At 46.0% G+C, this 27767-nt stretch overlaps 1 protein-coding gene across 2 annotated transcripts in view; it reads right to left on the reverse strand.

Moving 5' to 3' along the window:
- The window catches only part of MAPK8IP1 (mitogen-activated protein kinase 8 interacting protein 1), a 61584-nt gene that overhangs the window by 8705 nt on the left and 25112 nt on the right, over positions 1-27767 (reverse strand). Inside the window, exons 2-8 of one of the 2 annotated variants that reach the window (XM_035115700.2) lie at positions 27142-27247; positions 18770-19003; positions 6901-6982; positions 4650-5525; positions 3190-3265; positions 1885-2057; positions 1596-1705 (exon numbers count right to left, since the gene is read on the reverse strand). In XM_035115700.2, the coding sequence (XP_034971591.1) occupies positions 1596-1705; positions 1885-2057; positions 3190-3265; positions 4650-5525; positions 6901-6982; positions 18770-19003; positions 27142-27247 (1657 nt within the window). The remainder of the gene's footprint in view (positions 1-1595; positions 1706-1884; positions 2058-3189; positions 3266-4649; positions 5526-6900; positions 6983-18769; positions 19004-27141; positions 27248-27767) is intronic. The other variant, XM_035115727.2, reaches the window with a different exon arrangement.

A 27767-nucleotide genomic window follows, 5' to 3' on the forward strand; every position in this document is an offset into this window, starting at 1 on the left:
CATAGAATCATAGAATTGGAAGAGACCACAAGGGCCATCCAGTCCAACCCCCTGCCAAGCACGAAACACCATCAAAGCATTTCTGACACATGGCTGTCAAGCCTCTGCTTAAAGACCTCCAAAGAAGGAGACTCCACCACACTCCTTGGCAGCAAATTCCACTGCTGAACAGCTCTTACTGTCAGGAAGGTCTTCCTAATGTTTAGGTGGAATCTTCTTTCTTGTAGTTTGAATCCATTGCTCCGTGTCCGCTTCTCTGGAGCAGCAGAAAACAACCTTTTCTCCCTCCTCTATATGACATCCTTTAATATATTTGAACATGGCTATCATATCACCCCTTAACCTTCTCTTCTCCAGGCTAAACATGCCCAGCTCCCTAAGCCGTTCCTCATATGGCATCATTTCCAGGCCTTTGACCATTTTGGTTGCCCTCCTCTGGACACGTTCCAGCTTTTCAGTATCCTTCTTGAACTGTGGTGTCCAGAACTGAACACAGTACTCCAGGTGAGGTCTGACCAGAGCAGAATACAGTGGTACCTTGACAATCGAACCACTCGACTTCCGAAGGTTTTGACTTCTGAAGTCTTTTCGCTGCGTGCACAGTCGGCGCATGCGCAGAACGGGCGCTTTGAGAACCGATGACTTTGACTTACGAAGGCGGCCGTGGAACAGATCGTCTTCGTAAGTCGAGGTACCACTGTACAGTGGTACTATTACTTCCCTTGATCTAGATCAGGCAACCCCAAACTGCGGCCCTCCAGATGTTTTGGCCTACAACTCCCATGATCCCTAGCTAACAGGACCAGTGGTCGGGGATGATGGGAATTGTAGTCCAAAACATCTGGAGGGCCGAAGTTTGGGGATGCCTGATCTAATGCTATATTCCTATTGATTCCTTCTATGTTTTAGCTTTCGTTCCCCCACTTCCATCTGAACTACAGTAGGTATGGCGTTACCAAAGAATCTTGATGAAAGATTTCAGAAAGCACGCATAACTCTCAGATGTTGCTAATGTACAGGATGAGGGTGAACCAATGGAAGCTTTATCCATTCAGGATGGACTTGCATATAGTGGGCAGCGTAAATGCCAGCAGAGTGACAAAAAGCCTATTCAGAATAAGTTTACCCCAGAAAGACAAAAAGCCTATTCAGAATGTTACCCCAGAAAAAGCAGGTTTGCAAAGTGGAGTGTGTGCCTCTTTAATCTAGGCCTCCTCCTGGACTCTATGTCCAAAGCAGTGGCTAAGTGTATATTTTATCAGCTGCCACCAATTTGCCAACTGCGTCCCTTCCTCGAAGACAGAGATCCAGTCACTGTGGTGCCATGCCCTGGTACCCTCCCACCTAGACACCTGCAACATACTCTCCATGTGGCTGCTCCTGAAGGCTATTTAGAAGCTGCTACTGGTCTAGAATGCAAACACCAGACTAATTTCTACCAACAGCCATGGGGAGCAGATAACACCAACCCTATGTGAGCTCCAATGGCTGCCAGTTGGTTCCAGGCCAAGATGCTGGTATGGACATCTTGCACCCACCAAAGAAAATGTCCCGTGGGAAAACCATGGCTTAGCAGGGATGGGCAGGGACAGTACCTTCTGCATAGCTGCGCACAGCACATCATTGCCTTTATGATATGGAACCTGGACTGAGCCGAGAAACTTCACCCGGTACTGGTCCACCCAATCGCTACTCTTGCTTGAATCTGAAAATCAAAAGTTCAAGGTAGGTGAGAAGTGTGTCTGAAGTGTCCGCATTTTCTCAGGGAAAGTCCTGGTTTCCAAGATAGCTCTGAGCCAGGACTGAAGTGCATGAGCACAGAGCAGGAATGGGTACAAGCAGCCAGATATGTGTGAGTAGCAGAGCCATTGATGGGTTGAGTACCTGTCATATGATCTGGATCCTTGGTGACCTCAATTGCGTAGTAAGCAGGGAAGATGCCCCGGTCCCCTGTCCTCATATTATAAGCCTCATACCAATAGTCTTCTGCCTGAACCTCCACCAGCAGAGGGTCATCGACCTCCAATTCCAGTTCATCTTCATGACGAGGCACAAACCTGAGGAGAAAAACATGGACATTTTTCTAACTAAAGCTCTGAAGATACAAGCCCAAAGAAAGAGACCTGCAGAAAATTATGTATTGGGGTCAAAAGGTAGCGGCCCAAACTCTCACTGCTAGCACACTAGACGAAAAGTGCCTGCATGTTGGCACAGATGTTATTTCTCTAGGCTTGGCTTAGCAAATAATTTCTCACATGAGTGGTGCCACCTCAGAGGAGCTACTCATGGAAGACTGAAGGGGCTACTTCTCCATAGGTAATTCCCTTCCCCTGCAAAAGTAGCTACTTCAAACTGCCATATGCTGTTCCTCAGCTGCTACCCCACTGAAAACACAACAATGAATATGCAATGTTAGCCTGCCATATCCTAGGCTAGCCACACAATCCTAGGGTACAGAACAAGGCTAGAACTCCATCTTGTTGCTAAGCAGTTCCTTGTGTATGTGAAAGCTTCACATGCAGGCCATGTTTCTGGAACAAGTAGCCCATGCCAAGAACCACAAGTTAAGGCAAGGGTCATTACGAACTACCTACCTAGAATATTTCAAGAATCGTCAAACTTTTCTTTTGGTTTATCCCTGGTTGGAGCTATTGGTGAGGAAGGCTCAATAAATATAAGGAATCAATCCTTTGTTATAACCAAGGGAATGAATGTTAGAGGGGCTGTGTTTATTCTCTGGATTCAGCTTTGCAATAGTGAGGGCCACTGTGAGGAAGACTTCTTGGTGACTCAACCAGGCATAATGGATTTTGGGTACTGGTCCAGTAACTTTCAAAGCCTAACATTACGAATGGAGTTTTGGGTACTTTTGGCAACTCTTTTGCACCCTATAAATCAAGCATACATAAGCTCTGAAAAACAATTTCTCCCCTGGCTTAACAAATCCTCACAACCAATGTCCAATATAGGCAACCCTGGATGTTTAATTGAAAACCTTCCATGGGTGAGAGCCCAGTTCCAAGTATGTTTTTCTATCTGTACCACAAACTGAGATCCATATATCAAGGCCACTGAAGACACCTTATGCCTTAGAAGACATCTCTGCAATTCAGGTGGTCACAGGTTGGAAAATACCACTGTTTGGGTGGGTGGGAGGATTCTGGGGCAAAAGGTTTTATCTGCACTCACCTGAAGACTGCTCGGTGTGTCTGCTCTTGCTCCTCCCCATTGATAATACAAGAGAAGAGACCAAATGATTCGGCACCTGGAAATGAAGTGGGGGAAAATACTATAGCCACCTAATAACTCTCATCTTCAGGCAATGAAGTCAACTGTTTTCTGGAACCTGTTTTGCCAAATCAGAACTGCACAGCTTCCTAATTTCAATTGGTGGGCAAAGATTCTCTGTGAGGAGTGGGAATTCTATGCATGAGTAGCTGCTCTCATGTAGGTACCCTCAATGGAACAATGCGATAGAGAGAGGAAGTTTCTGAACATGACACATGACCTGACCAATGACAACATTGGGTGTGTTTCATTGTTGTAAGTTCTGACAGGAGCCACTATTTCACAGCATATCCAGTTGGGAGAACAACATGGTGTTGTGCTCTCAATAAAGTTAGCCAAAGCTTTACCCTGCCAGCCTCACCACACTTCCTGCAGATGTGGCAGAAATTGATGGGTTCCAAAACTCAACATAATGTAAGCCTCAATTCAATATAATGTAAGATAAAATGGAGGCAACAACATGTGACAGTAGCCCAAGGATTTCCTGCAGAAATCTACTAGAGAAAAAGCCAGTCAAAAAGGTCTAGCAAATTTTTGCTTCTTAATGAGCATCTACATGAAAACAACCAATTGACTGAGCTGGTAGCTTCTTATGGAGCAGATAAAAAGACTGGAGACATACTTCTTTTCCTTCAGTGTCGGAGGTGATATGAGGAACGGAAAGTCCCCCATAGTGTGTACACTCCTCTCACTGTCATCTCTGGTGAACAGGTTTTTCAGGGCGTTGAAGTGTTTCTAAAACCCTGCTGGCCAGAGGTGATAGTGGGACAAAAGAAACATGTGTGCCAACAATACCCATGTCATATTTCTTTCAATAAATTGCCCAAATCTTGATTTATTGAGTTCTGAGAAAGTATTATGCCATGGCAGGTTTTGGACTATAGCTCCCATCAGCCCAAGCTATCACAACCAAGTCATAGTCTAAAGCAGGCACCCCCAAACTGCGGCCCTCCAGATGTTTTGACCTACAACTCCCATGATCCCTAGCTAACAGGACCAGTGGTTGGGGAAGATGGGAATTGTAGTCCAAAACATCTGGAGAGCCGAAGTTTGGGGATGCCTGGTCTAAAGTGTCTGGAGGGAAACCCAGTTGGAAAAAGCTGCTCTTGAGCATATTTGACATTTTCTTGAACTACACATCCAAGTTGCTCTAAGGTCACCTTTGGTCTTAACAAGATTATTTTTCATGGAACTGTCTCTTGTATTGAACCAGCAACTTCCTTGTAAACCGCCCCCCCAAAGGCACTGGGTTTTTAATTACTGAGCAAGTGAAATCTGCTATGATATGCTGTGAAATTTCAGGTCCCTCCTCTCCCCGCTCCAGTACCAATGCTCATACTGGAATTTGCCCCAGCACTCACTGGAGGAGCGTGACCGTCCGCTCATGAAGACGTTGAGAAACTTCTTGGAGAAATGGATGTCTGCCTCAGGGGTGGAGTCCTCAGAGAGGCAGACAGAGTCACGTTTCAGGGCATCCTCCTCATACTCCTCCCCAATGGCTGACTCATAGGGTGAGGAGACACAGTTGTCGTAGACAGTGGCTGAATCGCTCTCGTCACTGTAACCCGAGTAACACTGTTTCAGGCTTACGAGTTCCAGCTGCACGTCCTCGTCTACCACAAGAGTGTATTTGACCGAATCGTAGGAAAGGGCACTGGTGTCGGAGCTCACGGATGCCCTCTGGCGGCCATGACAGGGCCGGTAGCCACCATTGCTGCTGCTGCCATACACAGTCCTTGGTGCGTTCATTTTGTCAGGTGACGACAGGTAGTCCAGCACTTCATCCTCCTCGCTGATTGAGGTGTTAGGCTTTCCTGCCAGTTGTGGGTAGCTGGAAGTGTCTATGTCAGAGCTGATGGACATCCGGTTATCACTGGACTGTGACATGAATGGCTTCTCAGACTCCAGAGGGTCAGAATTCTTTTGCACTGGTGTGAGGTAAATCTCCTCAGTAGCTTCCAGCCTCACATCTGTCTGGTAGCGAATGCGGTCCCGATAAGCTTCTGGCCCCCGTGTCACTACTACAACGGTGGGGTTCTGTGGAGGGGGGCGGTTGGCAACCTGCTGTTTCTCTGGTGCCCGGGAGGAGGCAACACAGGCCGGTGCGATCTGTGTGGCAGCCGTACGCCGGCACGGGCTCTCCGTGGATGTGCCCCGATCTTTGGTGGAGGTTGTGCTGTTTTGGTGAGTGACCTCATCACTCAGGCAAACGTGGTCATGGGGAGGGGTCTGCTCACCTAAGGGTGGGTAAAGTGGGGTTAGAGAACTTATGTCAGCCAGCCAATGGAACGAGGACAACAGTGTCTGGGTACATCTCAACACAGTTAATTCAGAACGGTGGCAAAAGCAGCTGTTGTGAAGTCCAGTCAACCAAGGGACTGAATCTAAGGAGCTGAGAGGAGCTGTTTCACTTGGTGGGGCCTGTGGGGCATTACAATAGTCAGGGCCAATAATAAGCAGAGTTGGTATACCAAGTCCTAAGTATTACCATTCACATCCCAAAGTTGTTATAAAATCTTCTAACTGGAATGGCCAGTCTTTGGAATTGGCAAGTTCAAAACTGGAACGAATAGCAAAGGAGCTAGTTTCCAGGGACCACAAGGATCTTATGAGAGAATGAATTCAATGTAGCACACTAAGCAGATTGCTCTGTCAGCACAAGTCTTTCTGCTTGCCTGATGTAATATCTGCTTTCTCCTCCTCCCATGTACTGTTCCAGAGGTTTTCTCCTGACTTCCACAGAGCCAATTTTGTGGGAGTGGGGAGGGTGGGGGGGGGGAAGCTCTGTTGCACTACTGAAAGTCCTTGCCCAGGCTTCTGCTCACAGGGCTCATTAGTTAAATCTCGCCCCGAGGGCCGGATTCAACTAAATTATTGTGCAAGCAGAAGCCAGCACAATGTGTCCTGCTAGTGCAACAGAACTCTCTTCCCCACGTTCCCTAAATCTGCTCAGGAGGGTTGGGAGAACCCTCAGAACCGCATGCAGCAGAAGCAGAGGAGAGATTGGTATGTCCATCAAGCAGAACAGCATAGACGGAGGATGAGGGGGCAGATCATTCCACTGGGCAAGCAGAAACGCTCTCACTGACAGAACTTAGTTTTAGCAGGACACTGGATTCCTCCCCAAGTGTTGTTATTAATTTGATATCTCCCCTTACTTCAAGGACCCCAGAATGTTGTTCATGTTGTTTTCACTTCAGTTGGACTGAGAGAGTTAATTTCTCAGACCATCTATTGAGTGCCTTGTCTGACGGGGCTTTTTGAACCCAGTTCCAGCACTTGCACCCAACCTTATCACGCTAGCTCTTTTGCCACAGATTGTCTTGAGCTGATGTAACAAGAGCCACATTGTGAGTTGGTCTTGGATTTTTAGAATAAGCCTGTTCTGAAGGAGAGCAGGCAGGAAAAGTCAAACCGCCCCCCCCCCCAATGGCTCGTGTACCACCAGTCAATTAATAAAACTATGGCATCCGTTTCAAGATGCAGGCCAAAGTGAAAACACATTAGAAGGATGTAGTGAGAAGGTCCAAGTGCCAGAGAATGTACCATCATGCAAAAAGGGGGAGGAAAAAGATAGAAAGAGAACCAGTCGCTGTACAGAGATGAACTCACCAGTTTTCAGAGGGGATGACGACCGGGACACTCGCTCCTGCCAACTGTGCTTTTTCCCCAGAGAGTTGTTATTCAGAGTGTCCTGAGCAAAAGAACAAAGCGGCCTTGAGCTGCAAGGGTAAACGGCGCATGGCACAAAGGGGGCCCCATCAACCCCCCCCCCAACTCCAGCCTATGGCCCTGCTGCTTCCCCCCCCCCTACCAGCCGGCTATTGTCTGTGTGCATTCATAGGGATTCAACAGCTAAATCCATCTGTTGCTGCTGCTGCTGCAGCCGCAGATGCCAGAACCACTGTAGGCCAGGTCCACATGGAAGCAGTTGGGAGAAAAGGGTAAAAGGAGAGGAGATGGAGCAAGGCATGGGGCCTGGGGTTGGGGGGGGGAGAGAAAATGCCCCCCAAGCCTTCGTCAGAATGAAGCAAAATGTCACATTTATGGGTACCATTCACTTGTGCTTCGCTGCTGCATGGAGACTGAATCACACAAATGCTTTCTCTTTCTCTCACACTACTGTTCATCCTGTTTCCAAGCAGTTTTGCCTTTGCCCTGGAAAGCTATCTCTTTAGTGCTAAATCAGAGCAAACAGCACTCTGTGGAAAACCTGACTGCTGTTTGTTCCGATTCACTGCTGAATCACAGGTTTTCCCAGGGGGAAGTGGCAGGGCAAACGTAAATGTGGATGAGCCATTGTTCCCATTAGTCAAAGAATTTCAGGCATTCTAACACACTGCTGCCACAATGGGCTGAGCTGCATTTTACAGTGTAGCTCCTGGCATTTCTCCATCCCCTCCAAAGCAGCAGCCCAGAGTGAGTCAAGGTGGTGCTCTGCAGAGGTTGCTGGATGACAACTCCTATTATCTCTTATCCCTTAGCCATGTTAGTTGAATGATGAGACTTGGGAGTCCCAACAACATCTGGAAGGCACCATGTTCACATCCCAGTGTGCTTTTGTCTTCCCAAACTTTACCAGGGAGATTCAGTTTCTGGGTGGGAGGAGAGAGACAGGTTGGCAGCAACCATGTATCCATTGTATTTCACACAGAGACCCTATCAAAAAATAATATTATTAATTGGATAAGGCCATGGAGCAAGACATTCACTTAAGTACCAGACATTAAAGCACAATTTTATGAGAAGGGTGTGTGCCTTTTAAAGGTGCACAGCCTATGAAGCATAGAATCCTATAATTGAAGAGTTGGAAAAGACCCCAAGGGCCATGTGGTCCAACCCCCTGCAATGCAGGAATCACAGCTAAAAAATCCCCGACAGATGGCCATCCAACCTCCAAATCTCCAATGAGATGAGTCCACCTGTTGAGGCAGCTCTTACTGTGAGAAAGCTCCTCCTTATGTTTAGTTGAAATCGCCTTTATTGTAATCTGAATCTGAATTATTGTAATCTGAAGTTTGAGTTCCCCTGGTAGCAGCAGAAAACAAGTTTGCTCCATCATCCATGTGACAGCCCTTCAGATATTTGAATATATCATAATTCCTTGATAGCAAAAAAGACAACTACGGGGATACAATGAGCAGAGAACGAATCTAAACCGTGAAAGATCCATGAAACGAGGTGTATAGAATTAAAGTGAAGAATATCAATTATAGTGAAGCTAAACTAATTGATGCATAAATACTCAAAGAACATAAATTACTCAAAGAAACATAAATTACTCAAAGAACTAAAAACTAAAACTAACTTTAGTTCTTCTTAAAGTTCATAAATCCTCCCCTTATCTTGAATAGTTGATAAGTGACCTTGAGTCTTTACGAATGTTATAAGTTCCTTTTTCCTTCTGAGGAAACTGATAGATCATTTACAGTGAAATGAGACTTTTAGCCGGCAACTCATTAAGGTTTCTTTGAGTAATTTATGTTCTTTGAGTATTTATACATCAATTAGTTTAGCTTCACTATAATTTATATTCTTCACTTTAATTCTATACATCTCGTTTCAGGGATCTTTCACGGTTTAGATTCGTTCTGTGCTCATCATAATTCCTTGGCTATCATGAATTAAAGGATTGGGAAGCCTGTGCCCAGTGACGCTGCCATGTACTGTGTCAGAGGCAAGCAGGGTCTCTCCACTAACCCATCTTTAGCTGCCTCGGTCCCCTTTGTGTCTCTCAGGGAGCTACTCCCAGAGGCTGCTTTGGCTCAGCCCTGGTACCACCAGACTCTCTGCCCATTTCTCTACCAGGGAGGTCCTTGCTTTCCGGAGGCACAAGGCCCTCCATTCTTCCTTCACCTCCGAAGCGGAGGGGAATGTTACAGGAAGCAGCTTCAGAGAATGCTCTTCCTCTGCTGCTGAGTTAAAAAGCACTGTCTCCTGCAAAAGGGTATCTTAAACAGGCCCCCAGGGCCACTCAGTCCTCACAGGCCAAGCGGAAGGAAGGTGTACCTTGAACGCTAAGCTTGTAGAAGGGCAGCATATAACATTTCTAAATGGATTCACGTAAGAAAACCACCATATGTACAACGGGAGAGGCAAGGACAAGGAAACATACTTGCACCGATGGTTAACTTTCTGAACAAAAACAATGAACATAAAAGCAAACTTCTGATGGACTCCAGAACAACACCCCCAAATTTATTTAAAAGCCATTTCATGTGTCCCCTTGTTCATTTGCTGCTCCCAGTCCCCATTTTGCTAAATTTGCTGAAACTGGATTATTTTTTCTATGTTAAATTCTTTTCTCAGCTGCATTTGCCCAAGCCTAAATTCCCTCTGCAGCCCTTTTGGAATCCTTCATTTGCTCCTCCCAATATCCCCCCAAAAACAAAATTAAACCTGCAGCTAGAAGTTTCCTAGGCCTTGGAGACTTAAAGCATTGTTTCCTAGCCACTTTATTTCCCTGGCGTGCTGCTAGATTTCAGTATGAAAGGAATGCCCCGGGACCTGCATGAAGCAGTACGCAGAGGCAGGAAGAGAAGGGGGGGCAATGGGATGTACTGTCCCAAGAGACTGTCCTCTCTGCAGCCAACGAAAGGGAGAGGCTGCCACTAGCTGTCAACGTAGCTTTGAAAGCTGCTCTTGTGCTGGGGCAAAGGAACCCATGTCCCCATTTGCCTCTGCGTGGCTCCCGGTGGCAATTGCACAAGCTTCAAGCTGCCTGAACAGCAACCATTTCTGCCAATGCATGTCCAGAGGAGGGGCTAGCGGAAAAGGAAACAGCTTCTACCCCAACACACACACACTTGAGATGACCAGAGAATGGGATTATGAGATCATACACTTGTGACAGGAATGAACAGAGCTCTTTGGAGGCATTATGCAACCATCTCAATATGGTGATTGAGGGCATTCTGCATGATGTGCCACAGACAAAAGACTCGAAGCTCTCGTGATCTGGAGAGGGGTAGGACTCCCTGTTCCTGAAGAGCTTGTAACATAGGTTATTCTTCCACCCATGATCCTTGACACAAGTGGTATAAGGTCCTTCACTCATCCTGCCCTTGCTGACTCTGCAATTTCTGCTGCAGCTTGTTGGGTGTGTTTGGAGATAGGAACATTGGCCAAGAGTTGCTGGAAGAAGACACGGCGTCTGGTTTCATGACAGGGAATTACTAAGAGGGGAATCACATTTACTGTCCCCCGCAAAGCTGTCCATTCCTGTGACAACCGTCAAGATTTTTGGCAACCTAACCACAGCAGCACAAACGAAGAATATCCCTCAAAATGGCACATGCATAATGATGTAGGAGCTTGATGCTATGGAGGAGGAGGAGGAGGAGGAGGAGGAGGAGGAGGAGGAGGAGGAGGAGGAGGAAGTAAGCTGGTTTTTGCAATCAGCGCAAGAGCAAGTGCTGTAAAGTCTGAGGGAGAGGGATGAGCTGGAAGCTGGATGCTTATCATTATGGCCTTTTGACAATCCAGTCGCTCTGCACTGCAACACAGCGATGCTTCTGATGCAGTGTCAAAAGATCCTTCCTGCACCAGGACATTTTGACACACTGCACAGCAAGCATACTCCTTTTAGAGCAACTGAGTGTTTCTAGCAGGGAGAGCGATTTGGATTTAATGGTACAACTATCAATGGTAGTTGACATGAGATAAAGTCTATGAAACACCAAACAGGGAACGCTGGAGATAAAACTTTGCACATACATTAGAAAACAAAGATATCTGTTGTGATCTTTCCGATTTATTAGATTACTTCAGGGGTGTCAAACTCAAATTCATCGGGGGCCGCATCAGCAGTTTGGTCACCCTCAAAGGGCCGGTTGTATCTGTAGGACTATGTGTCCACTCTTTATTATCATAAATTATTGTTACTGCATTCAATTATTACTGTTTTTTGTAATAATGTAAGTAATAACTAGCTCTGAAAGCAGAAACATAGTCAGAATAATGGCAAGTAGATATTCAAATGTACAATTATTGTACAATTTATTGAAAAATGATTTTTGGTAACTGCACTGGGTGGTGGAGGCTCGCTAGGGTTTCATGCAGGACCTTTGCAGAGCTACTAGTACCTGGAGATGCTGGGGTCCTTCTGCATGCAGGACAGATGTTCTGCCAGTGAGCCACCACCCTTCACCAAAGGGACTGGCTGAGGTTGACTCACTGAAGCTGCTCTCCTGGTTCCAGGGTTTAAGGGCCAGAAGTATAAAGCAGCATCCTATGTTTCTGAGGAGAGGGAGAGGAAGGAAGGAAGGAAGGAAGGAAGGAAGGAAGGAAGGAAGGAAGGAAGGAAGGAAGGAAGGAAGGAAAGAGGGAGTGGGAGGGAGAGCGGAAGGAAGGAAAGAGGGGAGAGAAAGAAGAGTAGGAAATAAGGAAGGGAATAAAGAAGAAAAGAAAAAGAAAGAGGGAGAGAAGACGGAAAGGGAGAAAGAAGGAAGGAAGGAAGGAAGGAAGGAAGGAAGGAAGGAAGGAAGGAAGGAAGGAAGGAAGGAAGAAAAGAGGGAGCAGGAGGGAGAGAGGAAGGAAAGAGGTGAGAGAAAGAAGAGTAGGAAAGAAGGAATAAAGAAGGAAAGAAAAAGAAAGAGGGAGAGAAGACAGAGATAAAGAAGGAAGGAAGGAGAGGGAAAGAAAGAATAAGAACGAGAGAGAGGAAGGAAGAAAGGGAGGGGGGTCGCCGCCTTGATTCAGTGCCAGAAAAGAGCGCGAAGGGACCCAGGGGCAAAAAGCATTTCCCGTGCAGCGTGAGGCAGCGGGTGTCCGTTTTAGGAGAAGTGCGTAAAGCCTCAGAGTTGCACATTCGTGAGGCTGAGCCGCTGCTGAGCTCACGTTCATGAGGCTGAGCCGCGGCAGGAGGAGGAGGAGGTGAGGCAAGAGGAGGTGCCCGGCAGCGCCGTGCGGAGAGTACTGAGCCTCTGGGACGCAGCAGTGCTCTGTAGCACTTTGAATCCTCCTCCTCCTCCACACGGCGCTGCTGGGTGCTTTGTCTGTGCTTCAGCAGCAGCAGCAGCAGCAGCAGCAGCAGCAGCAGCAGCAGCCGTTTCCAGGCGCCGAGCCGTGGCAGGAGGAGGAGGATTCAAAGTGCTACAGAGCACTGCTGCGTCGCAGTGGCTCGGGACTCTCTGTGCGGCGCTGCCGGGCGCTGACCCGGCAAGCTGCCTCCTCCTTCTCCTGCTGTGGCTCGGGGCGCTCCACGCAGTGCTGCTCTGGCCGCCTTTCTACCCCCCTCCCCGGCCCCAGATGTTTGTCGGCGCTTTGTCGGCGCGGCGCTTCAGCAGCAAGGTCCCGCTGCTGGGTCCCGCTGGCTGGGGCGCTCGGCGGGCCACATGACGAGGTCTGGCGGGCCGGATTTGGCCCCCGGGCCTTGTGTTTGACACCCGTGGATTACTTGAAAGGGACTTTGGAGGAGACAAATGCAGCATCCAAGAATTGCAATGTAGGAGGTGAACATATGCTTATTATTAATGTGAAAAGGGGACTGTAATGAAAATGAGGAATTCTAGCCAACTGAGGAAAGAAACCTCTCTATGAACACACCTTTCACCCGATGTTTCCTTAGGGCTGCTTCTCTCTGCCACATGTGAAGCAGCAACCATCATTAGCTTCAGACAAAGGTGGAGCTTTTTCCAGGCTTTCTCTAACTTATTTGACCCTGTCTTCATTAGCATTAATTCTTCATTTTATACTAGTTTTACTGGTATTATTATTATTATTACTAATTATTATTATTTATTTTATTTATATATTGCCCTATACCTGGAGGTCTTAGGGCAGTTCACAGAACAAATATGCTGTATTTCTGTTTTAATGATGTTGTTTTTAAGTTGCGTACTGCTTTGAGATTTTAAAAACATTAAGCAATTTCTAAATGCTTTAACATAATAAAATAAAACATGCTTTCTTATAGCACTCTCAGAACCAATCTGGAATCAGGGAAATTATTGTTAATTCTAAAAATGTACTAATCAGGTGCAGGTGCAGGTACAGTACAGAAGACAGCAAACATATAAACATGTTAAGAACACATTCCTTTTTATTGGATGCTGGGATGATAAGCATATCAGCAATACTGGCCCATGAAGTGTGTGAACAAGGTTAAAGGGTAGATCTAAATAAATAAATGAAATTGGAACTAGGATTTCTCTCCACATGATTATTCCAGCACTGACTGCATGCATTCATGTGCCTGAAAGTATTTTGTCTGAACAGATAAATCATACATATTGCTGACTGATGATGCTATGTCCGGAAACCAGGTCTGGAGAAGACTCATGAATGCAGAGCATTGCACTGGAACTAGTTTGGACCATGGCTGTTTCTATGCCTCCTTCCCGAAAATAATGCCATATCCCTCCGACCCATGTGTGAAGAAGAAAATGGTAGTCGGCAAAGTGAGACTCTGCCCAGATAGGAATAAGATCTTGTGATCTGGGTTACAGCTCTTATAGGCCTTTTCAGGAAATTCCAGGCCTGAAAGGGTTACTTGCAGACTCTAGCTCTCAGTGCCAGCCTTTGGCTGCCCAGAATCAGATATATAGCTGGACTGACAGAGCAGCAGAAATAGCTTGGAAAGAGGTCTGCTGCTGACATAGCTAAGTGCCCTGGAAACTCCTGCCTGTTCCTTTGGAAACGGACAATCTTAGCATCCAGATTTCGCCATTATTGTTGCTCCTGAACAGGCAAAACCAACAGGATGAGAGTTCAAGTCAGTCTGGAGACATATTCAGCTTTCGCTCTCAGGGAAAAGTACATTAAAACAGCAAGTCAAGGCACCCACCCATGAGGTAAATTGCCACCTTTATTATCTGGGAAATTACTCATTGCTGTTGGCTCTTCCTGGCACTTGGGGTGGGTGGGTGGGGAGCAAATGAGATCACCGCTTACTCCGGGCCATATTTAACTTCTATGAATATTACTCACCTAGTTCATAAACACCCCTACAGCTCTTTAATTTTCATTACTCCCCCAACACCTATGGCTGCTTGTACCTGCCATACATAGCCTTCTGTGAATTCTTCTACCTATCCACTCCCACATGCAAAAGCAAAACACGGACAAGTCAAAATCACTCAGCACACTCACACCTGTGAGGACTGCCCTCCCCACACAACGCTCTTCCTGCGCCCAAACTTGAAATTCCTTCTCCAAGGGAAGAGTTGGAAACAGAAAGCAACTGTTAGCTATTGGGAGTGTGGGGGACTCACCTTAGAGGACCGCACTGCCTTCTTGGCCTGCCTTGGCCTAAAAAAGCCTTGTTCTCGCAGACTCTCAGTGAGTGGCATCATAACCCTCATTTTTTTGCTCCCCAAGACCACCCTCATTCTCCTGCAGCAGTAAGCTTGTATTAACGTTACTCTGGTGATTCAGCATCTTGCACTGGAAATCCCACCTCCCCTTCTATTTAAAAGAAATATAGTACATCAGTATGTGTTTGAGTGATAGTATGCATGTGCAAACTGCAAGAATAGTATTTTTGTTCCCTTTAAACATACTGTCTCTCTGGCCCAACACCGGGGGCAGACCTTGGACCCCATCCCAAGATCAAGAGGTTTCTGGAAAAGGAGATTGTGCTTTTGTGGACAACAACACACTCCCCGCAGCCTGGTGCTGTACCAGGTACCCAGACAGGCACAGCCGGGTAAGGTCAGGCCCACCCAGCTCACTCACCCAAGTCTTGGTAATGTAAGTCAGATCAGCTCCTTCATCCATCATGAAGGGGTCAGACAGATTAGCCCCTTCATCAGCCCCTCTACCAAGACAGAGACAGGGGAGGTGGAGCCCTCTTGGTTCTCCTGGATCTCTCAGCAGCTTTAGATACCAGAGGCCATGGTATATTCCTGGAGCAGCCCTGCAAACTCAGAGTTGGGAGCACTGTATTGTGATGGTTCTGCTATCTGCAGAGTAATTTTTGGCTCATCACCAAGCACCTACTTTGTCCCCCCCCACACACACACTTTTAAAACACATATGAAACTGCTGGGTGAAAAGATCCATTCATTTGTGGATGGCACCCAGCTCTATTTGTTTATACCATCTGAGTCAGGTGAAGCCCAAAGTCTGGCAGCAGTCAAGGGCTGGATGAGAACTAATAAACTGGAGCTGAATCCTGACAAGATGGGAGGTGGTTCCTATGTCCAGGAACAGGGTAAGCAACCTGTTCTAGAGGGATTCACACTCACTGATATGGAGCAGGCAGTGCTCCTTGATTCTAAGTCGAGACTGGATGTCCAGGAAGGCAAAGCGTGCACATGCCCAGCCAGGGCTGCCACTTTCCCCCCATAATTGAGGGACCCCAGGGCCCCATGACATCAGCATGCCCCACGGCATGCTCGTAGTGTGTACACACACCTCACAGTGTGCTGGTGTCATTTGCGCACGCCCCAAGGTGTGCTGCTGATGTGTCGTGCAGGCACCCCGTGGCTTGTGTGCATGACGCAAGCATGCCCCATGGTGTGCATGCGTGTCACACATAACTTTGTGGGGTCCAGGCCCTTCCATCAGAAATACTGGGGGAACTTGTCCCCCCTTAGCTATAGCTGGTTCATCACCTATGGCTGTTCCTGAATTGGGATAACTTAGCTACTGTTATTCATGCTCTGGAAGACTCCTGACTGAATTACTGCAATGCCCTCAACATGGAGCTGCCCTCGAAGAGGGTCCAGAAGATGCAGATAGGGCAAAATGCAACAGCTCAGCGGCTGTATGGGAACCCAAAGTATTACAACTATTCTTTGGGAATTGCACTGGGTGCCTGTATAGGGCACCTTTCCCAATATGTCCTGCTCAAGGATTCATCTTTCAGCCAGCATTGTGGTCTTCATCATAATGGCTGTCTCCACAGGTGAATTTGCTGTGAAAATTCAAACATGGCTATTCTTCTATCTCACCTTATTTGGTTCTAAGACAGAGCTCAAAACTGCTGGCACTGAGCGCTAAAGTCAACAAGTGGAGTATCTCTTGTGGAAATTTCAGGGTATAGCCGAGCTACACATGATCCTGGGTGCCAGAGGGAACGTTGCAGGGTGCATGAGACTATGACAGTAGGTGTTTTCCAATTTCACTCTCCTATGGAAGTTGGAGGCGCAGCTGTGATGAGAGTGGCTTTGGCCCACCTGGTACTCTGCAGGTGTTCTGGACTACAAAGTCCCATCAACCTTAGTCAGTATGGCCAAGCTGGGAGTTACACCAGGTTGGCAAAAGTTGGATAAGAGGGCTCTATCCTTGTCCCCTTTTTCTCCAGCCCAAGTCATTCAGCTCTTCAGCTGGAGCTTTAATAGCCTCTATTGTCAATTGCATAATGGTACCAATTCCCAGCCCCCACCTACACACACACACACACACACAGAAAGAGAGACATGCAGTCTTCACCATCTGCTGCACAGAGCAGCACCTGCCTTTCAGGGCACTTTCCATTGCTAACGTCACTGGGGAAAATCTTCTTATATAGTAAGCGGAGCCAGTATCCCAGAACAGCATACGATTAAAAATAGCCTCTTGTTGCATGTGGAACCCTACTTGCTTTATAGACTAAACAACAGAGAGGCAGATAAAGAGATTGCAGGTGGCTAGCCTGCGAACAGTTACGGCACGGAGCACTGAAATCTACACTCCTGCTCTCAGATGGAGGAAGGATGCTGCAGATATAGGGAAGTTAAAAACTTCACACAACACAGCCAAAATGGGCTGTTCACACATTTCTTTGTTACTTCTAATAAATGCTCCTTTTTGAATACTTTCAGCAAGTTCTCTCCCCACTTCCTGGTAAAATTGCTTCCCATAGTAAGTACTCTTCCTTACACCACCATCAAATCATAGAATCATAGAGTTGGAAGGGACCCCAAAGGCCATCTAGTCCAACCCTCTACAATGCAGAAACATGCAGGTGGCCCTTATGGGGATCAAACCCACAACCTTGGCATTATCAGCACCATGACCTAGCCATCAGAGCTAACTGGAATATTTTGTTTTCTTTAATGTAATGAAGTGTGGTACAGTCTACTAATGCCACTATAATTCCATTAGTCTTTAAGGTGCTGCAGGATTCTTTGTGTTTACTTTAACAGACTAACATGGCTGCCCCTCTGTAATTTTGGTTCTTCTGTGCCCACACTGTTCTTTTCTGAGTAAATACCCTTTGAACTAATACTAAGTTATTCTAACCAGTATTCCCAGTTAGGTGTCTAATCTTGTTCAGGGGATATGTCTTTCCTGACAATGGTTCCTAGGGCGCAACAGGTTATAGACAATTCTTGCGTGGCCAAAGATGGCCTCACAATTCTCTGGGCGAAGTCCAGAATCTTGGTGCTTTTTAGAGCTTCATTCCTTAGGCACAATACAATGCACAATTCTATAGCCATTCAACAGAAGAGAAGGTCACCATGGACTGAATGCATTATAAACCATTTCAACGCAGGATAAATTAAACAACAAGGCACTGGTATACATGCCAAGAATTTCTAGAGGAAACTTGGCATTTAGCATTTGCATGACTCATTTGAGGACGGGAATGCACAGAAGAGATGTGGAACAGTTTGATACTTCCCAGGCAAAAGGATATGGAAGTGTTAACTTCCTTACCTGGGAGTAAGCCCCACTGAGCATGCAGGAGAATGAACTGTTTCTTTCTTTCCACCCACACCCTCTTGCACACACAAACACTCTGCACACAGCCTCCCTTCACCCGCAGAGCTGTTATTCCAGCCAAACATCTCCTGGTAAAGGGATTAACCACTTCCAGGATGTTATCCCTATGGTCTCATTTCTGGGGATGTAATTCTTGCTTCCCCAAAACAGTGTCCATTCCAAAATGCCTTCTTAACTCACTAAAACTTATTCTAATCCACAGTCTGTCGGCTATCAGACTCAGAACACATTTTGAACAGAAATAATGTTAACCTCTGAGATTCCTCTCACAGCTAAGACACACACACACACACATGCACACACCACACAATCTTGGATTGTACAGCAGCATTTCCTACTTAAAGACTATAACGTCCACAGTGGTTTGAGCCCCAGAACATCTCAATTCAGAAATCAAGCACTGAAACCCAGTCTCCCTACCCCTGCCACCCTCTAATCCCAGGATCTACCACTGAATCTCACAAACTTCATGGAAAGATAAAGCATGCAGAGCTCCAAGACACCCCAAAGGCTCTCTGGCAGCTTCCCCCACCAATTAAGAGCACATTCTTGTCCATAAGCAACACAGCTAATTGGGGGGGGGGAGAGAGATTGTGAGGTTTGAGTTCAGGGAGGTGAAAAAGCTTTCTTTGCTTTGCAGACACTGATTTATTTCTGCAGGGGGAAACTATCAGCTCTCCTCTTCTCCTTGACAGTGACTGGGAACAATCACAAAGCAATCCAAAACACGTCTCTTCAGATCTAAGACACAGTGCTTGTCTTATTCCTGCCCTGCCCTCTCCTGCAGATCCCTACCCACCTCACCCCCTTTCTCGCTCAAGGGACTCACCTGTGTCCGAGGCACCTGTGGGAAGAGATTGAGCGTCGTGGGCCGCTTGGGTCTGTAGGTGTCCATGGTCACTGGCGGGGGCTCCTTCTTGATCGGCTCAGGAGCTGTCCCTTCATCGCCTGGGGTGTCCCCAGTAGCATCAATCAGGTCTAGCTGAAGCATCTCTGCCTGGAGCCGGCTGGCCTCCCCTCCACCCACTCCCAGAACGCTACTGGTCTGCAGATTCACATGGCTCTGCCAGGATATAAAACAGGGACGGAGGGAGGGAGAGAGAGAAAGAATGAGAGCAGTAATAAGGCTAGGGAGCGGAGGAGGGTGGGTCAGGCAGTCGCATTTCATCAGCAGCAACCGTCTCCTTGTGAAAAGGCATCAAGGCTCCAAATCAAAGCCACCTAGAAGCAAAGCTGTCGACTTGTCACTGCATCAAAAACTGTTACAAACCACCCCTCGCAGCAGCCCTAACAAATAACTGGGACACCGTAATCCCACCCCCTCCAGTCACTGTTTAACAAATAATTTCTGCAGGACAAAGTCGGGGAAATAAATACAGATAAAGTTCTCAGGTGGTAAACCTGTGCCTGGACTGCCCCACTTTGGGATACAGGTGGAGGCTCATGTGATGGGACTGCTTCTTCATCCAAAGAACCCCTGAGTAAAGAAAACAAGATATCGAGGAAAGGGTTCTAATGTAGCCTTCTCAGTCCTATGCTTGGTTTTCTGTATGCAGAAATTAGGTGCAATAGCCAAAGTCTGTTTTTCCTAGACACTTGCTCCCTTTCCACCCCCTTTTTAATTTTTAGAAATTATTTTGCCAAGCACATACAGCAGAATGAATGTGCACAAGTTTAAAGTGCATACTGTATACAATGAGGGAGTCATTCGACCACGAACATCCTTGTTCATGTGAAATCTTTCAAAGTGAGGCTATTTGCCAGACTTTTGACTTACCAATAGCCTAGGTTGCCCAAACAAAACCTTTTCCAAAATTTAGCTACAGATGCTCTTGCTATTTTGTCACAATTCTAGCAACTAAGCAATCCGAACTTGGATTTTGGGTAGATTAGGAAGGGGAAAACTGTAACCTTCTATATGCTCCAACTCCCGTCAAGGATGATGGATGCTGTAAGCCAGAAACATTTGGAGGGTTATGGATTCCCTATCCCTGGTGCAGAGGGCGAGTTCTAGAAAAACAAAAAAATGATCCTGACCTCAGCTGCCACCTACTGGAGAGTGCCTATAGTAGTTCCATATTGGTGTAATATGCTCAAACTGGATTGGTGTAATATGCTCAAACTGTCTTGCCCCAATGAGGAACCTGGCTGCCAAATTCTGCACCAGCTGAAGTTTCTGAACAGTCTTCAGAGGCAGCCCAACACGTTGCAGTAATCTAATGAATATGAATAGCTTAAGGAAGTAATGGCAAGGCAATTTGGGCATGGCAATTTTTCCTAACTCTTGTTAGAACTCATAAGGAATTCAGTGGTAAGCAAAACCAAATCCCCAAAGTGTCTCCGCTGAAATGCCTACGGATCATTCTGAAAATGTAAATATTATACACTGGGTCGCTCTATGACACAGGAAATATCTTTCTCAATGCCTTTCTGTGGTAAATGAGGAATCTTTAAGTCTTTAAGGTAACAAGAGCTTTAAGTTAACAAGAAACCAACCATTTGTACAGCTGAACAACCATTTTTTAAAAGCCCCAGAGTGTCTTAAAACCAAAGAGCTAAAAGAAGACAAAGATACATTGATTTTAACTCCTTAATACCAAACATACCCAGACTACCACCCGTACACTTCATCTCCTGACACTGCTCGGAACACATAAGGTGGCAGGTGAAGGGAGTCTTTGCAGAACACATAGATCCAGGTAATTCAAGCAAGTGAGCCAAGCTCCATAATATTCTGGAAAACAATCCCATTCCTTCTGGGTCAATAGCCACCCTGATCTTGAGGGAAATTTCTTTCTCTCATCAATACGTTTACTAGCTAAGAAATGAGCCAATGTTATCCACCACATATTCCTAAAGACCACTTACCGCACTGCAAATCTATAGCCACACAATGGCTTCATTTGCATATAATGCTCAACCAAACCATGGTTTTAGAGAGCACAAGAAAATGTGCAGGTACCTAAAAAGAAAAGCCTGGCTGCTTCACTTCTCCCCTGATCCTCCTCCTGTTGCTGCGTTATCCTGAGTTAATCCACAGATTCATGATTTGTCTCCCCCCAAACACTCTTAGGAAGCAAGGCTGAGACCTTAAAAGCTCTTGGTATGCTTGGGGTTCCCCATGCAAAAAGAGATTTTAAGCTCTTGGCCTTCCTTCTCAGCAAGGCCCACTCAGTCCACTGGCTCTGGGAATGATAGGGAAGCTCTCATAAAATCTTGCAGGACATCCCACAGGCTCTTGTGGGAGAAACTCCACCCTGCCTGTGTATAGGTGAAATTGTGCATTTTAAATGTGTGTAAGATGCAGGCATACTATATACCACATAATCTCTCAAATTACAAAAGGGAAATCTGTGTGCCTTCCAGATGCTGTTGGACTCCAACTCCCATCATCCCTGACTACTTTGCTAGCTGAGGCTGATGGAAGCTGGAGCCCAACATCCGGAGGCACACAGGTTCTCCATCCCTGTTATAAATGCTTACTTTTGTGCCGTTCCTAGTTTGCCTTACAAGGAGAGCTGCACTTTTCTCTCAATTGTCCGGCCTTGATTTGTGATCCATTTTCTAGATTTATGTTCTTCGTAAGTATAGATTTAATAATATGCAGCTCACTGAAGCTGCACTAAGAATTGCTGCATCATGATTTCCATAGACAACAGATCATTCAGACTTTTCTTTTTCTTCTCCTCCCTGGGGTTTAATGGCATAGCAAGGCCAACGAAATACTACAACTCAAGGTTCTTCGCAAACTTTTTTTGTGTGTGCTTAGCTCTATCACTCTAGCTTCACCATCCTTCCATAGCACCATTTATCTTTAATCAGAATACAATTTTGAGTATTTTTCACTGAGAAAACCTCCTTATTTTTGCCTGCGTTCCTGATACCATGTTGGAATCATATCAGCGGAAAAGTTCAGTCTTTCCTCTACGTAAGTAGATCCGAGTTCCATTCTCAGTTCTTCCTCCTCTTCCAAACCCCTATTTATTCCTGATGATACAGCACACATCTTTAGTGCATTCATATGCATGAGCAGTCACTGCTTGCCTCTGGGGAGCTGGGCTGGGGATCATCAAGCTGTCTACTTTACATGGTGCACTTAAGAATGGCAGGTGCACTATGAAGTAATAGACAGCGCAGCATCAAGTTCCTGTCTGGAGAGATCCATTATCCAGAAATGTTGGAGGCCTGGAAAGGAGTGTGTGTGCCAAGAGAGGAGAACAGGCCACATGCAATAATGAATCGCTTTCAAAACTGCATTGTAATTATTTTATGGTCCTTCCCAATTAACTGGTATAAACAAAATTGAAGGTTTAAAATGTGGGACAATGATTACCACCCCAGCATTTCACTTCTTTTCACTAGCATGGCAAACTCTTCAAACTTACTTTGCAGTGCAGTATGACAGAGTGGCTCCACAACCTCACAAACTAGCTTCCATTGTGGGAGGCAGTAAAACAATGTTAGACAAAACAAGGCCCTAAAAATTGGCAACTGTATAGCTTGATATGGGCAGTGTTCAGGATTATTTACCTATATATCCAGCTATAGCAGCAGTGGGGAACCTCTGAGATACCTCTGTCCATTGCTCCCCTCCTTTAAAGCCCATTTTTCCTAACCCACCTTCCCGAGCCTCAACCTATCACATGGATTTTTAAGAACACACATTTATACAGAGCAAAGCACAAAAGCGTACTGGTGCTAGCCATCCCTTTCAGTTCTGCTACTGCAAACACAGAAAGTTATAAATTTCTAGTCAGTCATTTGAAAACCTACCATCCCTTCGTCTGCCTGACACCGTCTGTCCCAATTCTGTTAGCATATGTCTCAGACAGCCATTCTGTCCCAAGTCTGCTTCAGAACATCTGTAGTGGGCTTGAACTCTGAAAGGGTGTCAAAGCAATGTGGCTCTGGTGGAGATGTCAGTGTGTGTTGAAACTAATCCATCAGCTGTCACATTCTGGCATTCAGGCTTACTGGGCATTTTAGCAAAGGGTTTTTCTTTGGCAAGATGATCACATGTAAGAATCTTAGGCTGTGTACACCCAAAAATTTATTCTAGAATCAACAGAGACCGAGTTGTTTTCCTAACATGGTTTTCCCTACATAGACTGGGTTGTTTTTCCTACATTGTCCGCACACAAACCAGATCTATTGTGTATATATTTTGCCCCTGAAAAGTGCTTATTGGAAAACTGTCATTCTGAAAATAAAAGCTCATTGCACTAAGGTGGCAATAACCATTTCCTTCTTCATTCACCTGGGGTATGTGTAGAGAGGAAAAGCATGGATGATGTAATCAGGGAGAAGGTTTTTATATCAAGTAACCACACCCACCCTTGTAAGATGGTAGTATCTAGAATCAATCTAGATTGAAAACAGCATGTTGAGAGCAAACATGATTCCAGATTGAGAAAAACATATTTGTGCTACGAGAAGGTTAGTGTGTGTGCAGTCATAGGATTAGTCCTGGAAAGGAACCCAATGGTCATCCAGTCTAACCCGATACCAATGCAGGAATGGCACCACTACAACATCCCTCAGAGGTGGCTTTCTGGTCTCTGCTTCAAAGCTTCTAATGAAAAGAGCCCACCAGCTTCTGTGGCAACCTGTTCCACTGTCAAACAGCTTTAGTCAAAGAGATGGACAGATGGATGTGTCTTCCTAGCATGGGCCCTGAGGGTTCTGGACCACACATGTTGGCTACATGCAACAAAACCCACACTTTGCAGAACAGCATCTATACTTTTCCTGGAGCACTTTTTCAGGTCCTATCTCAGAGCAGAATTGTTTTGTTTCCATTCTTCCACACGCTCTCTGGCATGCAAACTTCTGATTAAAGCAGCTATGACTGTGGCTGTGTATATGTACGTTTAAGCTTGGGTGCTCTTCTTGGTGAACAAATACAATATCTTAATTTTACCATGCATGAACTTGCTCAGATGTGCTTTTCTAGCTTTCAGTTCTTGCTGAAATGTGTTGCTTTAAACTCCTTAGTTCATGAATTTCCAGGCAGGGTTTGAGGCTGCTGACATCTGTTATTTGCACTCATGGAATCCTAGAATTGTGGAGTTGGAATGGTCATCGAGTCCGACCCCCTGCAATGCAGCACTCCTACAATTTTTTTAAAAAAATGCAGCCCATGTCCAGTTTCTTCCTATCTGATGTCTATTTCATTCTGAAGCAGTGCAGGATGCCCTTTTCTATAAGCTACTCGTGATCCATTACATGAAGCTTAATTTGAGTTGGAGCAAACCAGAGACTGGCCCCAGAATCATATGCAAGCACTCAGCCTTGGGCCTTGTGACATAAATATGAACAGTACCATTGAGCATGTGCAGAGAGCTTCCTTCTCAGCATTAACCCCCAGCTAACAGAGAACAGGACTGTCAGGATGACCAGAATCCCCGGCACATTTTATTTGAGAAAGTATCAGCACTTTAGAGTGAAACAGACACTTCCCAAACATAATGTAAGATGTTTCGAAATGCCATCTTCTACCCCATGCAATAGAAGTGTAGCAGAACTAAATTCCATCAGACAAAAATGGGTGATGCCATGCTTCATAAAGTTACTCTTAATTGGTAGACGATGGAACAGGGCACAGGTTTTATTACAGCAAATGATCCTTCTTCTATATAGCTTTCCCCTTTGCAGTTGCCACCTGTTAGTCCAGAGAACATGTATTTTCTTTTATAATAATAATAATAATAATAATATATTTATACCCCACCCATCTGGCTGGGCAGCTTCCAACAGAAAAATAAAATAAAATAATCTATTAAACATTAAAAGCCTCCCTAAACAGGGCTTAGCAAGGTTATGCTTAAAATTCTACAAGGCAGGCTTAGGCAGTATGTGGACCGAGAACTCCCAGAAGTGCAAGCTGGATTTCGAAAGGGCAGAGGAACCAGAGACCAAATAGCAAACATGCGCTGGATTATGGAGAAAGCTAGAGAGTTCCAGAAAAAACGTCTACTTCTGCTTCATTGACTATGCAAAAGCCTTTGACTGCGTCGACCACAGCAAACTATGGCAAGTTCTTAAAGAAATGGGAGTGCCTGATCACCTCATCTGTCTCCTGAGAAATCTCTATGTGGGACAAGAAGCTACAGTTAGAACTGGATATGGAACAACTGATTGGTTCAAAATTGGGAAAGGAGTACGACAAGGTTGTATATTGTCTCCCTGCTTATTTAACTTATATGCAGAATTCATCATGCGAAAGGCTGGACTTGATGAATCCCAAGCCGGAATTAAGATTGCCGGAAGAAATATCAACAACCTCAGATATGCAGATGACACAACCTTGATGGCAGAAAGCGAGGAGGAATTAAAGAACCTTTTAATGAGGGTGAAAGAGGAGAGCGCAAAATATGGTCTGAAGCTCAACATCAAAAAAAACCAAGATCATGGCCACTGGTCCTATCACCTCCTGGCAAATAGAAGGGGAAGAAATGGAGGCAGTGAGAGGTTTTACTTTCTTGGGCTCCTTGATCACTGCAGATGGTGACAGCAGTCACGAAATTAAAAGATGCCTGCTTCTTGGGAGAAAAGCAATGACAAACCTAGACAGCATCTTAAAAAGCAGAGACATCACCTTGCCGACAAAGGTCCGTATAGTTAAAGCTATGGTTTTCCCAGTAGTGATGTATGGAAGTGAGAGCTGGACCATAAAGAAGGCTGATCGCCAAAGAATTGATGCTTTTGAATTATGGTGCTGGAGGAGACTCTTGAGAGTCCCATGGACTGCAAGAAGATCAAACCTATCCATTCTTAAGGAAATCAGCCCTGAGTGCTCCCTGGAAGGACAGATCGTGAAGCTGAGGCTCCAATACTTTGGCCACCTCATGAGAAGAGAAGAATCCTTGGAAAAGACCCTGATGTTGGGAAAGATTGAGGGCACTAGGAGAAGGGGACGACAGAGGACAAGATGGTTGGACAGTGTTCTCGAAGCTACGAACATGAGTTTGACCAAACTGCGGGAGGCAGTGCAAGACAGGAGTGCCTGGCGTGCTATGGTCCATGGGGTCACGAAGAGTCGGACACGACTAAACGACTAAACAACAACAACAAACAGGGCTGCCTTCAGATGTCCTCTAAAAGTCTGGTAGATGTTTTTCTCTTTGACACCTGGTGGGAGGGTGTTCCACAGGGCGGGTGCCACTACCGAGAAGGCCCTCTGCCCGGTTCCCTGTAACTTGGCTTCTCGCAGTGAAGGAACCGCCAGAAGGCCCTCGGCGCTGGACCTCAGTGTCCGTGCAGAACGATGGGGGTGGAGACGCTCCTTCAGGTATACTGGACCGAGGCCCTTTAGGGCTTTAAAGGTCAGCACCAACACTTTGAATTGTGCTCAGAAACGTACTGGGAGCCAATGTAGATCTTTCAAGACCGGTGTTATGTGGTCTCGGCGGCCACACCCAGTCACCAGTCTAGCTGACACATTCTGGATTAGTTGTAGTTTCCAGGTCAACTCCAAAGGTAGCCCCACATAGAGCACATTGCAGTAATCCAAGTGAGAGATAACTAGAGCATGCACCACTCTGGCAAGACAGTCCACGGGCAGGTAGGGTCTCAACCTGTGTACCAGATGGAGCTGGTAGACAGCTGCCCTGGACACAGAATTAACCTGTGCCTCCATGGACAGTGTGAGTCCAAAATGACTCCCAGGCTGCGCACCTGGTCCTTCAGGGGCAGAGTTACCCCGTTCAGGACCAGGGAGGAAACTTCCCTCCTCTTTCTCCTCTTCCTCCTCCTCTCCCCACTGGGCATTACCAGTCACACTGGGAGGCATAGCACATGTAAGAGGTTACCATCCAGATGGGTGGGGTATAAATAATAAATTATTATTATTATTATTATTATTATTATTATTATTATTATTAATTATACCATTTTGAACTGCAACTCTCTGGCATGTACTTTACCAGTTATGCTGCTAATGCAAACTAATCCTCTTCTTGTACAGGGCTTCAGGTTTGTGGGAGGGCAGGGCTGCCGGGGAGAATGAGTAAGGCTGAAGCAGATGCAAAGGGTGGAGATAGAAGGGGGTTCAAATTGAGAAAGTACGTGTGTGTGTGTGTGTGTGTGTCTAGATGGCTGTGGCTTGACCTGTCAAGAAACAATTACCGCATCCCTTACCTGCCTATTGGGTAGGAATGGGTGTTTCGTTAGCAGTAATTAAGGAAGCACTGATTTCCTTACCCGTGAAGCCAAACTGTCCTTACAGTGCAGGCTGATTCCACACTCATCCGTGATTTCAGAGAGATCTTCATCCTCAAACTCTTCCAGGCTGATGTCATGTGTGAGCCTAAGTTAAGGCAAAGAGTGTGAGGTTATCCATCAAGGAAAGCTAGCCAAAAAGGAAATACAACACACACAGTGATGCTTGGGACAATGTTATAACCCCAAGCCTGGATCCAAAAGAGAGAAGAGGTGAATTGCCTGCCAAGCTAAATTAACAATTATATTAGACAATCCACTGAGTAGAGACTCCAAAGGAATTTTACCTTCTACTGTGCTGGTTATCTGAGAGTTTCCCTGATTCTTCTGTCCTTTGTGCTACGGTATTTTCAACATTCCCTGCAGCCCAGAACAGAGAGGCTGGTCTCGTGTGGTGGTAGCTGGTGAGAGAGCTGGGGGAGGCAGTATTTTAAGCCCCTCCTTTCCCAACACTAGGGCTTACAAAAGGAAATAATGTTCTCAAGCATGTGCATCAATTACTCCCTCTACCAGGGATAGGAACCTGCACACTGGTATTATCCCTGACCATGGACCATGCTCACTGGGGCTGATAGGAGTTGGAGTCCAACAACATTTGGGGAGCCAGA

The sequence above is a fragment of the Zootoca vivipara genome, chromosome 1 (genome assembly GCF_963506605.1).
Source record: "Zootoca vivipara chromosome 1, rZooViv1.1, whole genome shotgun sequence".
NCBI lineage: Eukaryota > Metazoa > Chordata > Lepidosauria > Squamata > Lacertidae > Zootoca > Zootoca vivipara.